This window comes from Salvia hispanica, chromosome 6, assembly GCF_023119035.1.
Source record: "Salvia hispanica cultivar TCC Black 2014 chromosome 6, UniMelb_Shisp_WGS_1.0, whole genome shotgun sequence".
Classification (NCBI taxonomy): Eukaryota; Viridiplantae; Streptophyta; class Magnoliopsida; order Lamiales; family Lamiaceae; genus Salvia; species Salvia hispanica.
In genome coordinates, this window is record NC_062970.1 from 15,763,244 (window position 1) to 15,780,678 (window position 17,435).

General features: G+C 37.7%; 3 protein-coding genes across 5 annotated transcripts; 2 read left to right on the plus strand and 1 right to left on the minus strand.

Annotated features, from left to right (window-relative positions):
- Positions 1-2,569: 2,569 nt before the first annotated feature.
- Positions 2,570-9,914, plus strand: LOC125195756 (fatty acid amide hydrolase). Its single transcript, XM_048093960.1, has 21 exons — positions 2,570-2,739; positions 2,840-2,918; positions 3,002-3,111; positions 3,201-3,261; positions 3,928-4,118; positions 4,194-4,323; positions 4,429-4,506; positions 4,581-4,728; positions 5,699-5,811; positions 5,899-5,974; positions 6,849-6,920; positions 7,372-7,423; positions 7,891-7,971; positions 8,055-8,138; positions 8,218-8,321; positions 8,443-8,535; positions 8,890-8,958; positions 9,221-9,285; positions 9,373-9,434; positions 9,517-9,612; positions 9,715-9,914. Exons 2-21 carry the CDS (start codon positions 2,840-2,842, stop codon positions 9,775-9,777), a joined length of 1,827 nt encoding a protein of 608 aa, XP_047949917.1. The 5' UTR covers positions 2,570-2,739; the 3' UTR covers positions 9,778-9,914.
- On the minus strand, positions 9,873-13,880 carry LOC125195757 (phosphoglycerate mutase-like protein 1). 3 transcript variants are annotated; one of them, XM_048093962.1, is made up of 10 exons: positions 13,691-13,880; positions 13,078-13,139; positions 12,810-12,917; positions 12,662-12,741; positions 12,365-12,527; positions 11,702-11,776; positions 11,479-11,567; positions 10,612-10,731; positions 10,343-10,387; positions 9,873-10,256 (listed from the first exon to the last, which is right to left on the minus strand). In XM_048093962.1, the coding sequence occupies exons 1-10, from the start codon at positions 13,839-13,841 to the stop codon at positions 10,151-10,153; spliced, it is 999 nt and encodes a 332-aa protein (XP_047949919.1). In that variant the 5' UTR covers positions 13,842-13,880; the 3' UTR covers positions 9,873-10,150. The 3 variants fall into 3 exon arrangements, with proteins under 3 accessions (XP_047949919.1, XP_047949920.1, XP_047949921.1); XM_048093963.1 differs by having other exon boundaries at positions 13,074-13,139; positions 13,691-13,826; XM_048093964.1 differs by lacking the exon at positions 13,078-13,139 and having other exon boundaries at positions 13,691-13,822.
- Positions 13,881-14,361: 481 nt separating this feature from the next.
- On the plus strand, positions 14,362-17,240 carry LOC125192339 (protein trichome birefringence-like 12). Its single transcript, XM_048089880.1, has 3 exons — positions 14,362-15,062; positions 16,239-16,376; positions 16,510-17,240. The coding sequence occupies exons 1-3, from the start codon at positions 14,536-14,538 to the stop codon at positions 17,039-17,041; spliced, it is 1,197 nt and encodes a 398-aa protein (XP_047945837.1). The 5' UTR covers positions 14,362-14,535; the 3' UTR covers positions 17,042-17,240.
- The last annotated feature ends 195 nt before the right edge of the window (positions 17,241-17,435 follow it).

Sequence of the window (17,435 nt, forward strand, 5' to 3'; positions counted from 1 at the left end):
AATAGTTCAAAAAAAAAAAAAAAAAAAAACTAGTCTATTTTTTAATGAGAGATAGAGTAATATTATCCCGTCGTCATACAATCTATCATACAAAATTCTAAAAATATCTCTCATACAAATTTATTTATTCTTAATTTATGCATTTTTGCCTGATTACACCAAAAAAATCTTAATTCTTCTAAATAAATAATTTAATACTAATATATTTTATCTATCAAAACAAAGGGTCCTAATTATTGGAGTATAACCATTAGAGCATCCGCAGCGGTGGCGTCCATCCGTCCGTGCCGCTGAGCACGAGCTCGTCCGTCCGCTGCTTCGAGCTGTCCGTCCGTGCCGCTGAGCAGCCCTACGTGGCGTATTCTTATTGGCCAACGACTAAATTTGATTTTTTATTTTTATTTTTTTTTAAAATTCAAAATTTATTTAAAAAAAAATGTTTTTAAATAAAAAAAAATTTTCCCACTTCCCAAAAAATTATATCCGTTTTCTACCCACTTTTAATTTATTTTTCAATTTTTTTCCCCCAAAATTCACATTTTCATCTATAAATACCCCCACTTCAACACAAAAAATTCCCATAACACTTTAATTATAGGAATTTTTAATTTGTAAGATTTTAATTATGTATTTTTTTATTTTCTAGAATTTTAATTATGTATTTTAATTTTTTAGGATTTTAATTATGTAATTTTTATTTTTTAGGATTTTAATTATGTAATTTTTATTTTTTAATATATTTTTTATAATGTAAAAATGTTTTTAGTAATTGAAATATTTAAATTGAATAATAGAATAGTGGGACTCTTGAGCTTGTGCTTAGCGGAAGAGCATGGATGTGGGTGTTGTGCTCTTAGCCTAAGGACAAGGAGTAAGGTCCCGGGTCCACATAGATGACTAGTCTTCCACGGGGGTATTTTTTAGTCTTTAATTATGTAATTTTTACTTTTTAGGATTTTAATTATGTAATTTTTATTTTTTAATATATTTTTTATAATGTAAAAATGTTTTTAGTAATTGAAATATTTAAATTGAATAATAGAATAGTGAGACTCTTGAGCTTGTGCTTAGCTAAGAGCACGGATGTGGGTGTTGTGCTCTTAGCTAAGGACAAGGAGTAAAAGTGGGTCCGGGTCCACCTCCGTGCTCTTAGCTAAGGGTGTTTCCAATGGCGCCCTTCCCATTCGCCCGTCGGCGACGTCCGACCGGACGGGCGCCATTGTGGGCGGGAAGGGCGCCCACGCCCGTCCCGAGTGCCCCTGCGATGGCCTCGCCCCTCCCGTCGACGGGCGAGTGGGACGGGCGCCACTGTGGCGAAGGTCGCCCGTCCCACTCGGACGTCCGACATTCAAATTTTTTTTAATTAATAAATAATAAACTCTATAAATAGGGCTCCCCCAAAATTCATTTCATTAAAACTGACTTGTGTTAACGAGTTTACTGCCTACTGCTGGCATTTCGTTACACCTGCTAGTAGATCAGCTGAGGAAACTCCCCCACCACGAGCGGAGGGAACACACCCTCGATTCCCATCGGCGCGGAGGGAAATTTTGCGGGGATGAATCCCCGGATGGCGGGGATGGGCGGTATGCCGACGATGACTCTCCAAATGTTCTACAATATGTACACTTGGATGAGTCAAATGGGTTAGATGATGCCGGGGGCAGCGGGTATGCTGGCAAATATGTCGGGGATGGGTGGGATTGCGGGGATGGGCGGTATGCCGCCAAATATGGCGGGGATGGGAGGGACTGATGCCCGGGGCAGCGGGGATGGGATGTATGCCGCCAAATATGTCGGTGGGTGGGTCGATGCAGCACAGGAGCCCGAGGACGCCCAGGGAATCTGTCTATCGGCCATATATAGATTTGCTGGCCTCGATGACTCCCCTTCTTCTCGTTCCCGAGACCTGATGCCGACGGGTGATCTTTCTTTTGAGGATCCGAAGGTCACGATCCGTGAGACTCCCTGCAGAGGAGCCGGGCCCCGGGCAGCGGAGAAAAAGCAAAGGCCACCGCCAGCAGACGCGGGGTAAGTGGGCAAAGTCCTCAGCTCTTCCTGCTGCCCAGGGATGGAGGGAGGAGGTGTGGACGACCGAGGAGGACGATCCGGGACTGTGGAAATGCCGCGCTTGCGAAGGTACGGGTCGGTGTCAGAGGATCCCTACACCGGAGCGAACCAGTATGTTGACCGAATGTGGCATCGCATCAGTGCCGCCTACTGCGCCAACAAACCGCCTGGGGCGAAGCCTCGCATCCCCGAGCAATGCCGGAAACAGTGGCTCCGGTTGAGGCCTAAGCTCAGTCGTTTTGCCGCAATCTACCAAAACAACATGCGCATGGTAAGCAGCGGCATGTCTGAGGATTATGTGCGGAGACAATCCTTATCCCAGTACCCCAGCAAAGACTTGGGGATCAAAGAGTTTGACTAGTGGGAGGCCTTTCTCGTGGTCAAGGATTCGCAAAAGTTTGCTGTGGGTGTCGAATCGGGCTGGAAGCGGACGAAGATCAACTCTTAGCTAAGAGCACGGATGAGAATGCTCTTAGGCTCGTAGCCAATAGAGCTGCATGAACCAAGTGTGGTCTATTAATTATGCTGCGCCATCCCCTCGTATCTTACGCAGCTGTCAACCTCTATTAATTTCGGACCCACTTTCAACCAACCTTCAGCTGCCGGCCGGCGCATTATACCTCTCCTCTGTTCACGCTTTTGACTGCTTCACAACAAGACTTACTCAATGTGAGTGCTGCTCGATCATCGGTCCCCCAAGTTAGATACTCCTACTATTTATTTTGCTGTTGTTTTTTTTGTTTGATTGATTCTTTTTTTGGGTGAGAAGATGGGGAAGAAGAAAGTGATGCTGCCGGCCGATGAAGTTGATTTGGCTACGGTGAAGTACCAGTACGAAGCAATTGAAGGTTTCTCATTACCACTCTTGGTTTGGTATGGATGAATTGAATTTTTTTTGTTACGGGGTTTGATTCAAATTTCCCTACTTCAGCGCCGCATTTGACTGGAATTGGACTCAAGTTGTTCGTCAAAGTGCTCGAAGCGCCGTTGATTGGCTCTTTGATAATTTCGCAATTGAAGAAGAAGAATAAAATGATTGAGGTTCTGAATTTTCAATTGGGAAAGTAGAATCGAAGTTTTGTACTACTATTTCTCAGAAAGCTTAATTAAGTTGTGTTTGTGGTTAACAGATTCTGAGGAATACCGTGATACCCGAGGCTCCAATGTTCAAACCCGGATTTCCTCCTCGAGGTTTATTTTCATGACCCTGCACCTGTTTGTTCTTGTATCTCTACCACTCCTATATGTAATAGAGTGGTCTTTCATGGATTCTGACTCTGAATGTAAGGTACTTGGTCATTTCATTTTTCCAGGTTTGAACAATTAAGCTGAGCATGTGTGTTGAGAGAAATTTAGACTATATCTGTTTTCCCTTGCTTTATAGTGTAGTTCTAGGCAAACCCTGATCACAATGATGTAGCCACTTCCAACTGTTTGCTATGTGACCAATAAACTCAACTATTATTCAATTTTAGACATTCAATGATTATTGTGTGACAGGTGTTTATGACCTTAAACAGATACAACATGACATTAGTTTAAAAAGAGTTGAAGAAAACAAGTTTTTTCATTAGAATTAAGTTGGCTTCCTAATGAACTACTTTTACTATCTGGATCTCTACTCGTGGAAGAGGAAACCACAACAAACTATTGGTTTATTTTAGAATTTGTCTAGTTCGCAATAGAAGTTGCATATTTTGTCAGATGGAGTAAAGCAGGGAGCAGAAGCATGAATCTGACGGTTTTACGTGCTAGCTTCAATGATACTACTATCCTTACTACAATCTGGGCTTTTTGGCTAAAATTATTATTACTATTTCCATCTATCTGACAGACTGCTATTATATTCTAATGTAGAACCAGAAACAGGAGTTGTTCCTTTAGACGAGGACCAAAGGCCCGAGGAAAGAGTTGAATTAGCTCTAAAGAGTCTTCCAAATTATGAGCCTGCCAAGAGTTTGAGCACTGATCCTTCTTCACCTTTTTGCTATTGGAAGATTAGAGACTTTGCATATGCATACAGATCCAAAATTACCACCCCATCTATTGTAAGCTATAAATTAGCACATCTATCAGTTTTCACTTTTAAAAATGAAACCATTGATAAAATTTTATATTTTAAGGTTGCGGAGCGGTTTATTGCAGCAATGGACCATTTTAACAATATGAAACCTCCTACTCCCTTGTTGATTTCTTTTGACCCTGAACTTGTACGAAAGCAGGCTGCAGCTTCCACCAGAAGGTTTGAGGAAGGTACAGAATTTTGCGCTTTCAATGTATCTGTTTCCTTAATTATACAATTCTGCATGTCCCATTATGATGTTCACACAAGATCTCTTATATGAGCATGTTGTTCAGGCTGCCCAGTATCAATCCTTGATGGGATTTTTATGGCAATTAAGGATGATATTGATTGCTTTCCGCATCCATCAAAAGGTAATTAGTTGAATTACGAGCTGAATCATCCTTGTCATCTATCAAAATATTTGTGACTGCTTCATGACAAACAGGTGGAACAACCTTCTTCCATGAGGTTCGTCCTGTTGAAGAGGATGCAGCATCTGTTGGAAGATTACGTAGCTGTGGTGTGATCTTAGTCGGAAAGGCAAATATGCATGAATTGGGTCTGGGAACAACAGGAAATAATCCAAATCATGGGTATGCTTGTTTTCTGTTTTCTGTTTTTATTTTTATTTATTTTTTAATAAATTCAACTAACAATTTGCAAAAAAAAAAAAAAAAAAAAAAAAAGCGAAGTTCAGCTGAAGTCTACTGAGTTGTCTCTAGTAATTCCTGAATTTGATAGGAATAGTAAATATTTATTTATATGAAGCTAAGCTATGTGATGGGAACTTCTAGCATACCACTGTTTCCTTACTTCATCAACATACTGCATTATCTTGATCCATGTACTGATCTCACAGATGATTCTTTTGATTTCAACATTTACAACCAGATTTTGGGCATGTCTATGCTTTAGAAATCATGAAATGTAGGGAATTGAAGCATGTCTTGATGGACTGTTCTAGATAATAAGATGTTCTTTCAAGCACTTCTTCTCTGTATCTTAAAATCTAGGATTATTCAAAGAAACTCAGTTGAACAAAATTGCATGCTAGACATTCTTTTATCAGTGGAGAAAATTGTTTGAGGCATCCATTTGTGTATATTTTCATATTCCCTTATAGAACTTCTTAAGTTTCTTATGAATGAAGACATGATAACTGGAATATTTTATGATGAATTGACATGCTATGCAAGAGCAGCTATAATAAACTGTTGTAGCAAAGTGAGATTTGGATTCGGGAATCTCTTTCTTGTGACTTATATTCAGAGTGATTTTAGTTTCACTTCATAGGGGATAGCTCATTGTTATGTTTATGCCTTTGCAAGTGAAGACATGCCAACTTGCAATGAAATTGTTGCAACTTTTTCATAGGGAAATGTATACTCTACCAGCTTGGAGAACTGCTAGCATTGAACTTTCTGTTGTTTAAAAGGGAAATCACAGAAAGATACTAGCATAGATGATTTTTTATTGTTACGCTTCCTTGCTTCTTCTATCACCGCAGGCCACTGACCATCAATATGTAGACGTTAATCCAAAATTGACTCTTCTCACATGCAGAACAGCAAGAAATCCTCATGATCCTGCAAGATACACTGGTGGGTCATCTTCAGGGCCAGCTGCAATTGTTGCTTCTGGGTTATGTTCAGCAGCATTAGGAACGGACGGGGGAGGTTGTGAATTACATAACAGTCCTTTCTTGTAAACCAAGCTTGGTCATTATATTGCTTCAGTAGTAATATACTTAATTCATAATACAGGTTCAGTCCGTATTCCATCCTCCCTGTGTGGTGTAGTAGGACTGAAATCAACATATGGAAGGACTGATATGAGTGGGTAAGAGCGGGAATTTCTTGTTCTCTTTTACCACTTTTTGTTAAAAGAATCATCTTTCAACTGCCAGTTTTAAAATTTTTACTGCCATTTGAACAAATAGAATATGATTGTATTTCAAGATCTAAAGTAGATGCCGTTCTTCATCTTTTATTACCTTCTTGTTACTGTTAAGGGTAACCAGTTGGATAGAATAGCTGAACTTGAGACTGTCTTTAACATCTATGTCAAATAATGACTCTTACAAATAGTAAATAAGCTCAGAGGTCTTGTAAATAAGCATGTGCATTGTAGGTTACAGGAACAATCTAATTACAGTAAACATTAAGGTTAGCATTCCCTTAAGCTAGTGTACTAGAGTTACAATTTAATGTAGCAGCTAAAGAAGCAAATGATATTTGGATACCCACAAAAAATAAACTATAGGGGGAGCTAAATCCTCTGATTGCCATGTATTAGGGAATATGAAAATGTTGAAACTTATTCACTAACTTGGACTTGATCTCTCACTCATATGCTGAAATTACACTACCATATTGTATCCAATTCCAGAATACATGATCAATAACTTAATTAATTAATTTCAAAGTTGAACATGTCCATGTCACTTATTATATTTATTTTGTCAACCATCTTAACCCAATATGTACATTGCCTTTCATAAGGTTAGATACTTGCAAAACTGTGTGGTGTAGCGAAACAGTTAAGTACTTTTATAATAAAAATAAGAAGAATGAATGAAAAAGATAGTTTTAAATTACTCTATCAGCTGTTGTATACTTTATATTTCAGTAAAGTTCTCCATGAAATAGTTTAGGGGAAAGCTTCTTTGCATTGCGGGGATTATATATTATGGTTTTTTCTGTATTTCTTGCAGCTCAATATGTGACTCTGGAACGGTAGAGATTATTGGACCCATCACCTCAAATGTTGAAGATGCAATATTAGTGTGAGTTATGATGCTTGAGATATCAGATACTACATTATTTTACCATGTACAACATGTTTATTTATTACTTGAACCATTTGAGAAAGTTCTAGTATAAACTCATTTATTATTACTAGCAGTTGTATATTACTTTGGTAACTTAGTACTAGCAGTTGTATATTACTTTGGTAACATCTACATGTTTTTAACCAAAGTATACTTGTATTTTCTTGTTTTATATGACAACTACATGTAGCACTTGTCATTCTACCACACAACTGTCACCATATATGAATCCTGCATCACAAATTCAGAATCTTACATATATGCTTCTTAATGTGAAATATTCTGTTCGTCCCATCTTTTTCCCTTGGTAGTATCAAATTTACTGATGATGGCATTTGAATTGGTATTTTTGCATTTGTATTTCTTGGTAGAAGATTCATCAGTTTACCTACCGATCTTGCTTCAGGTATGCAGCAATTCTGGGATCTTCAACTGCTGAAAGGATTGCTTTAAGACCTGTAATCTCCTAACCTATGATAACTTCTTGAGTTTCAAGGCCCACTTAATCTTCTAGCTCTGGTAGGGTTTCTATGTGCTACTAATACTCCTTCGATCCACCAAGGGTGTGCAACATTTAGGATAACACAAAAAGCATGTTAGGTAGATATTTGGTTAGTGGAAAATGTGTCCCATCAAAGGCAAAGAGTGGGTTAGGATGGTGGGCCGTAGGCAGTTCTTTTTGTAAATAAGGAGTACTGTGAGGGTAAATTATAAGGAGAGGAATTAAAAAAAACTTTAAAAGTTGCATACACTGTGTGGATGCCTAATAAGGCACATTTTTGGTGGATGGATTATGGAATGAGTATAATTTATTACACAATATCACGACTGATATGCAATCTCAAGTTCATTACAGTGGGAACTAATCTCCTGGAATTCGAAGAACTGAACATAAGATAGTAAATTGGCTTTCTTCTCTTTGCAGTCTCTTCCTTGTTTGCCTGATTTAACTTCAAATGAATTATCCCATGGCTCTGGATCATTAACATTGGGGAAGTATACAGAGGTTACCACTTGCCTCTTACATCAAGGATAGTTTTCTCTCTCCACTCTTGAATATCAGTTAATCATATGACATCTGGTCTGCAGTGGTTTAATGATGTATTCTCCACTGAGATCTCTGATAAGTGTGAGGATGTTCTCAATCGTTTAGTAGAGAATCATGGATGCAAGGTAAATATCATGCTTTCTTAAGATTGTGAATTAAGTTTCCTTGCTTTAAGTTCCTTAGTCCTTACTGTTGATGAAAAAGATGGTGGAGATAGTTATCCCTGAGCTTCTCGAGATGCGCACTGCTCACATTGTTTCAATTGGCTCTGAATCTGCATGTGGACTGAATCCTGATTATGAAGATGGGTTTGTTCACTTACCTTTGTTTTCATGTACACAGGCTGAAATCGAGTTCTCACTTTACATTATGGTTCTGTATTGTGTATATCTATTGACTTGATAATTTTATGAATCTTCACTTACTCAGTAAAAAGGCGAAGTTCACACTTGACACACGGACAAACTTAGCACTTTTCCAGACATTTTCGGCATCAGATTATGTTGCTGCTCAATGTCTGAGGTAAGTCATTTAATTTATTTATATTTATAATCAGGATTATACTCGGGGGGGAAATGATAATTGAGATTCAAGTTTTTGCTCTGAACTAGTGAAGTAGTACAAACTAATTTCTTTAATTTTTTACAAGTTTTATGATCCTTTCCTCTTTACTGATGCTATTTGTGGTGATGACTACCTAGCTAGTAACTCCTTTTTATCATTATAATGCTTCCAAATCTGATAGATATAGTGTGTGTTATGTTATCAGTGTACAAAATTATATCCATGAAATCTGTCATGCATCCTCCTAATATAATAGTACTAGCATTTTAGACTTGTGCTTGAAATTTTATGTCTTGCGTTGTGCTATTGCAGGAGAAGGCTCATGTACTACCATATGGAGGCCTTCAAAGAGGTAGATGTCATTGTAACTCCGACTACAGGGTATGATGATTAACTTGCTATGCTTATTTTGGCATTAATGATATTCTCGTGCTTCTGACGCCTATACTTGATTTCCATTTACTTCGAGTGAAACTTAATAGTCCACTAAGAGTAATCAGATAATGCCTGTTTGAACTTGTCTATTAAATCTAAAGCTAATCCACTGCTTTGCTACAAAGCTAAGATGGCGATGTGGCATCTACTCTTGACAAGATTGCCATCTGACCAATTTCTCTATACAAATATATTGACCTCTGTTCAGGATGACTGCACCTGTTATTCCTCCAGCTGCACTTAGTTTGGGAGAGACAAATATGCAAGTTACTGGTTAGTTGTTTTACTTTGAAATCTTTATTAGCTTGGAGTTATAATTATATTTTTCCAGAAATGAATCTATCTATTGTTCTATTGCAGGAAATCTCATGCGCTTTGTTGTAACGGCAAATCTTCTCGGGTTTCCAGCAATATCTGTCCCGGTGAGTAATCTGACGATTCTCATATTTTATCCATACACAATGATGGCTGACTGACTGTTATATGTTCTTTTGTGATATTGAGATTGGATATGACAAACAAGGACTTCCCATCGGCTTACAAATTATTGGCCGCCCATGGTGTGAAGCTACAATTTTACGTCTCGCTGCTGCTGTTGAGGTTCTCAACGTTTCTTATCATTCTCAATAATCAAATTAAAAGAAATCCACCTTGCCTTTCATATAACAAACAACAATTCTAACAGAGAGATCATATTTTCAGGAACTTTGCTGCTCACCCAAGAAAAAACCGCAGCAATATTATGACATATTGAAAGGGGAGTAAAAACAAGTACCCTTATCAATTATGATGATATTATCAAAATCTGACATTGATTTGTTGTTTCTACACTACTTCTGTCCTGTATTGTTGAGGAAGTATGTCAAATTTGCATGAAATATAAACACAAGGCTTATCAATCATTCAACCACAAATTGACCACAATGTGGGCAAATAATAAATGTGAATTGTGATGGTGAAGAAACTCAGCCATGTCGTACATGGCACTGAGTATTCAAAGAAAATAGATAAGGCACCTTTTTCTGATGAGCACGAAATGATTCTATAAATGTCCACTTACTGAAGCATCGTGTGCTTAATTAGTCTCGACCGCCTCATCCATCAGTTAAGACATTCTCAATCAATGCAGTGAGTTTGGTCACTCCTCTTGCTTCTTGCTATCAGCAGCGACATGACTAGGCGAATCAAGTCCGGATGGAATCTTTCCGGGAAAGTTGGTTGATGAACAATGCGACCCAACCATGCTAACGAATATATACCAATTATTTCAAGTTAACTGAATCTGGATAATATTCATAATCAAAACCTTGTGTTGAGTTATGGGACTTACCCTCTGTCAAGGATAACCATGGAACGAAGCTCGCAGTTGGCAAAACTACATACCATTGGAACATTGAGAGATTCAGCCCAAATACAATCACTTATCACAAAGCGTATACTTGAAAGGCAGAAATTTTAACATAAAAGCAATTGAAGACTGCTCATTTTCTACAATATAGTGATTAGGTGATGTGATTGGAAAAAATACATAAACAAAATCAAGTAGTAATTTTTTATACTAAGGACGGGTAGGGATTCTAACGATGCAGTTTCACTTACCGACGAGAGATTTCTTTCTTCACAAGAGGGTGAAAGCCATTACCAAACGCTGCTAATGTGTGGAACAAGAACCCATTGTGTGTAACTATTGCTATCTCCTTCTCTTTCCGTGTGAACAACCTGTGTAAATAAATATATACAAAAATGCAATAAATGTCGCTGAAAGTAAATATATGGTCAAGTGTTTTTTATTCTCGAGAACCATCACTAAGGTTGCAAATATACACAAAATCGAAAGTACATCTAAAACATGGACAAAAAAGTCGGGAGCAAAGTGAAACACAGCATATATGCATGATGAAGATTAGAAAGCCAGAGTGAAGGCACCAGATAGTGGCAAAGGGTCCCTACACACTGCATGCATGTTGATGCGTGAGTATCGATGAATGTTAGTACTGACTGAAGAAAACGTGGCTATATGCCTATATCAATATACAACTTCATGCAGCAAGAAGCAAGTCTCGGATGCAGCAGGCCTATGGACCGGTAGCTACCTACTCTGACAAGATGACATATCTCTTTATTACCAGTTGGATAGAACAAGGGATGCAAACATACTTCAATACTCCCATACTCGCAAAGAACTTAATGAAACTTGCACTTAAATATAAAAGCAACATTCACAACTATCTTTGAGATTCCCTCATTCCTTTCCACCAAATATCCCGCTCTAGTGCCCCACTTTCTGAGCAGTTTGGATTTGGTTAATCATCAACCGAGGATCAAGAAATTTGTAATGATGTTAAAAAGATGTATTATATTCAATTAACTGAGAAGAAAGGCTTGAAACTTAATAAGGTGGTCCATGGAGATTATTTACCCCTTGATAAATGTTAGATGATAAGATTTTAGTATAGTATTAGTCACCAGTTCATGAAGTTCATTCCTCTAGCTGCAACCTCATCCTTGGTCTCTCTGACATCAGCCTTCCATAATACATCATCATCACTCTCTATCTGAACGAAATTCGAGATAGCTATTAGGATATTTTCTCAAACCTAACCCTAAATCATTAACGTATGGGTATGCATCTCAGGCATGTTCTCATTCACCAATAAAATATATATATCCTTAAGGTTAAACGACTTACCAGTGAAAAATCAACAGCTGGAAAAAGGGACTGATATTCACTAATGCTTCTCCTCTTATCACAAGGATGAACGCCCTGCAACCAGAATTATGTGGGGAAGTTGGTGTGCCTTAGATCATGTCCACTTTTTCTTATGCACATTTGAGGTTTATGATAGTTGAAAATCACAACAATTTCATCTTATTTCAAATGTATACAACTTTTGAAAGTAAATTTCAAGATGGAAAAGGTACACTAATTGGTGTTAAATGGAAAAGGTTTTCTAATTTAGGTAAACAATTACCACGCACTTCCCAGAAAACATGGATTAAATTTGATTTGAATGACCATTAAGCACCTTGGAAGTTATAGCAAATGGCCCGAGATTAAATAGGAGCATCAGCTGATCTTATACATTCATGTTAGCAGATGTTAATGGCTTTTTTTACATATTATAATGTAGCAGCAACTGATCATAACATATTTATCATTTTGGTTTTCTGGTTACATCACCATGTAAAGATGTATGCAATCCATGGGGCTTTCTGGTTTGACGACATGTAAGAAAATTTTCTCTTAGATTAACAAGCAATTGTATCAAATTTTTGTGTACTCTAGGACCCTTACCAAGGACATCAGATACAGAATCAGCATGAAGCAAACATGTTGTATCAGTGAACGTACCAGATGTTCTCGACAGATTTCAACTGCAACAATAGGTGGGCAATCAAGACTTGAAATAGCAGTCCGATCACTATTTCCAGCATTTGTCACCATTAGTGGTAAATTATCCATCTTGTCGGAATAGGCCTCACCACCAAATACCCCAACAGCTGTTTGGATGGTCCTATGTCAATAAGATAGGTGTTCCCCCATTAAATAAGCCGATGACATAATAGCAGGACAACAGCCAGCATCTAGGAAACAGTTTGTAGATTATCATTTAAGATGGTTGGAGATTGTTTGCACCAAAGTTACTACCTTAATAATGGAGACGTAATGACCAAATCAATGTTCTTTACGAGGCCACTTGAATGGACATGTTTACGTAGGTTGTCAACCTGATAGAAGAGCTAGAGGTCAGACACTACGCAAATGTAAGTGACTAAGCCGCTGGCTGCTTTCCTACCTGTTGCCAACCCAACTGAGTTAGGTGAGCATCAAAATATTCCGGAGACATATAAGCTTTGTAGTTCTTATCTCCTTCTACATTGTGGATTCCCTGAGCATGCCTCACCTGAACATATGGTTTAATGAGACCACAAAGCCTTTGAAAAATTGGCAAAATCAAAATATAGAATAGGTTGTTATGTGCCCTTCAAACCACAGATGCAGCATATTCAAATATTCCCTGGATGCAGTTAGAAACTTTTAAGTATTAAAGAATAATTACCAACCAGGTGGATGGTTTTGCTGCGGTGCAGTGGAAATAAACTTGGGCAAACGCCATTATCCATTACTGAAAAGAACAAGCAACGAAACACCTTACTATATAAGCACATAATTAGGTAAAGAGCACATGCAATTACATTGAGGTGTACATTATCTAAGGTGCTATTCACTTAATGTACGGAATATGCTCCACGAATTCGGATATAAGAATATTTCTCAAACGTCCTATATGCAATAAAACTGTGATAGCAAGGATGATGCCATGACCATCTTTATCAGTTTAGTTATCAGGATACACTCTCCCTATTTGATCTTTGCAATAGAAAACATGGACACAAATCAAACTAAGATTTCGACTATCCAACAAGTAAAAAGTAATCTACTAAAACTACTTCAAAAAATCTACTACATAGACACACGAACCAAGCAAGTCAACTAAGCACAACATAACAAAGAAAGGAGAAAACCGAAAAGCAACTGATATTTGAGTGAAATTGAAAACCCCACGAGAGAGAACAATCAGCTACACTAGTGAGACAAAGATACATCATCAAAAGTCAAACTTGAACAAGATTTTGGCGTCCCATTACAAAAAATGTTAAGAGTTGGTAAACTCACTGAGTAGTGAAAAAGGAGCAGCGCAGGTGTTGTGAAGCTCCTCCTTGGATTCGTGAAGATGGAGAAAATGAGAGTGGGAATCTGGAATTAATAAGGGAAGAAGAAATAGTTGTGGAATCCAAAAAGTAGTGGTGGTTATGGTGGCGTACATGAGATCTGTGCACGATTAATGAATGATGGGAATGGGATTAGGCATTTTGTATTGTTTTGGAGGAAGAAATAATTAATTATTTGATGAATAATCATATCTCTTTCAACTTAACTAATCCCATTTTATTGCTATTTTTATCACTTTTGACCCTTTTCTTGTTAACACTACAATCACTTTTTCTTCCAACAATTATGTTTCACTCAAATTCTAATGCATGTTTTATTGTGGTAATAAACGAAGCCTGATTTTTATTGTTCTCTGTCATGTATATTATGAGATTTGAATTTGAGACTTTTGAATTCAACAATAGCAACAATAGCCACTCTATTTTTATATGGGGTAAATGTAAGGTGTTTATTTGGCAAATCTATATAAAATAATAAAAATACATAAAAGAAAAATCCAATTGAAGGTAGTACTAATTTAATGGAATTTTATTGAAGTTAATCACTGAAATGATTAATACAGGTTTCTCCATATAAAAATCACAGTCATGTGTAAAATCTCAAAATCTCAAAATCACAGTTAATACAGATAAAATGAAGCTGAAAAATATCAAGATTTAAAATATCCCCAGCGCAAACCGAATTTGATCGGCAGATCCTGCTTAGTCATGTGTAAAATCTCAAAATTCACACTTGATTTCAAAGAATCAAGTGTAGCAGAGGGAATGAGAGAGAATACATGAGTGTTAATGGCATCTAAACTAACCCCAAAACTCATCACCTGCTTAATCCTCCCTTCCTGCTTCCTCATCCTCTTCTACTCCTCTTTCCCCCCTTTCATCCCACAGCCCCCCTCTTCCGAAACCCCTATTTTACCCTCTGCACCATGCAATCTCTTCGAGGGGCGGTGGGTTCTCGATCCCACTCGCAAACCGATGTACGATTCCACCTGCCCCTTCCACAGAAATGCGTGGAATTGCATCAAGAATCAGAGGGATAACATGGCCCGGATCAATTCCTGGAAATGGATGCCCCGTGGCTGCGATCTGGACCGGGTCGACCCGGCCGGGTTCTTGGATTTGATGAGGAATAAGAATATTGGGTTTGTTGGGGACTCTTTGAACGAGAACTTCTTGGTGTCGCTTCTGTGTGTGCTGAGAGTGGGTGATCCTGGTGCTAAGAAATGGAAGAGAAAGGGTGCTTGGAGAGGGGCTTATTTCCCCAAATTCAATGTCACTGTGGCCTATCATCGAGCTGTTTTGCTGGCCAGATATGAGTATGCATTCTTCCTTTGAGATACTTTAGTAATTCTATGTTTTATGGATGCTCATTAGTATAACCAAGACTTGGCCTTTGGTGATTGTGATGTAATTATTATGCATTGTTGGATTTGATGATGATATTAGTATATGGATTTTGTATATGGTTTTCTATGTAGTAATTCATCAGTTAAGCTTGCATAATGTATTAATTGAGCTGCTCAGTATATGGAAACAAGTTTGTATTTGTTTGTTATTCGTTTGGAACTCAATGCAGCTGCTGAGGTTGCTTACTGTTTTTTCGTGAAGCCTATGATAGCAGTTTAAGTCTTTATGATCTAACGATGTAGGTTGGGTGTTTATGTAGATTTATGAGACTTGAATGAATGTATGTCGTTCTCACAGACCTTAACTTTTCCAAGATTTGATGATGTATGCACGAGTAAGTTGGATTCGAAACAAAACTTTAGGTGTTACTAAATGAACAGTATAATTGTTTATAAGTCTAAGTAGGAAGTGATAGGGTGTTTCTCATATAGATCAAATAGGTAAAATCACTTATTGGAACGCAATGATTAGAAAGAAAGACGTCACTAGAGTAAATATCTTTCCTTTAGTATTTCATATTCGAATATGAGAGAAATTATAAATCTAATTGGCTATTTAGTGCAAAAAGCTAGATAATATCTTAGTCTCTATTTTATTTAAGATGACTTATTTTATAAAGTGCATTCCAAAACTTTGTATGTTCAGGCATTAGTGTTCACTATTGTATTGTAGAAATAATTAGTGTATAAATAAAAAAATCTATGTTAGCTTTGTGAAGCCTTATTCAAGTTCCTGGCACATGTGCAAACATTAAGACTGTCTGAAATTAGAGAGAAATAAACTGTATAGAAAAGCTACCATTTTCCTTCAATGGATTGATTACACATTAATATATTTGAAGATCGTATTGGCTACATGTTTGTCCTTTTTTTTGATCAAATTGGTTGCAGCTCTTTGCCTCTTTCATATAATCCAGGATCTCACCTCTTTCTACCCGAGCAGTGTGTATGACCGTGTCAGACATTATCTGACTGAATTTGATCCTCTTACATGTGATTCTTTAGTGCTGGACATTATTATGATATGTACCATGGGTATCTTTTGTTGGATTTGCTTCCTCACTAGCTAATTACTGATAAAACAAGGTGGCAGACTAAACAGCCTGGGTTTTCTGGTCAAGATGGAGTAAAAGGAATATACCGAGTAGATGTTGATATCCCGGCTAATGATTGGGCTAACATTTCAGATTTCTACGATGTTCTGGTCTTCAACACTGGTCACTGGTGATTCTCTAATCTTTTCTTATTCACACCTTTCCTCTGGTTGGGGAAGATTTTTGTTTAGGTGCTGTTATGTGGTCTCATTTTGTTGTTTCATTTTGTATCTTGATGTGATAATAAGTCGTCTTGTGCTTAGGTGGGGTCCTGATAAATTCCCAAAAGAGACTCCACTCGTATTCTTCAGAGATGGGCAGCCAATACATCCTTATCTGGAACTGATGGATGGGCTGAAAGTTGTTGTGAAGAACATGGTAGCTCATATTGAGAAAGCATTCCCCAAGAAGGTGCTCAAGTTCTGGCGGCTGCAGTCACCACGGCATTTTTATGGCGGCGATTGGAATCAGAACGGAAGTTGCTTGTTCGACGAGCCTCTAAAAGAATCTGAGCTTGATTTATGGTTTGACCCGGCTAACAACGGAACAAACAGAGAAGCTAGAAGAGTGAATGAAGTGATTGGGGATATGTTGAAGGGGACGAGCATCAGACCCCTGGACTTGAGTCGTTTGAGCGAGTGGAGAGCTGACGCTCACCCGGCAGTGTGGCTGGGGAAGAAGGATGCAGTGGCTGTGTGGGGACAGGACTGCATGCATTGGTGCCTGCCTGGTGTTCCTGATACTTGGCTTGATATCTTAGCACAACTCATTACCTACAACTTAGCGTCAATTTGATGCAAGATTTCAAAGTTGGTTTGCACCTATTTATTTCATTATTGTAAAACCAATGCAACCACCATTTTTGCCAAGTGGCCTTGCTATCTTCGTAGCATGATTAAATTACATCTATGAATACTCTCTCCGTCCATGATTAATTGACATAACTTTTCTTTTTCATACATCCACGATTAATTGACACCTTTACTTTTTACTACTCCTTTCGTTCCATAGTAGTAGAGTCATTTCATTTTGCGCACTCGTTTTAAAAAAATAAATATAAATAGTTAAAATTAGAAAAAATAAAGTAAGAGAGAGAATATTGTAGATAAAACTCTTTTCTACATTATTCTTTCTCTTACTTTACTCTCTCACCACTTTAACTATTTATTACTATCATTTTTCAAAATGA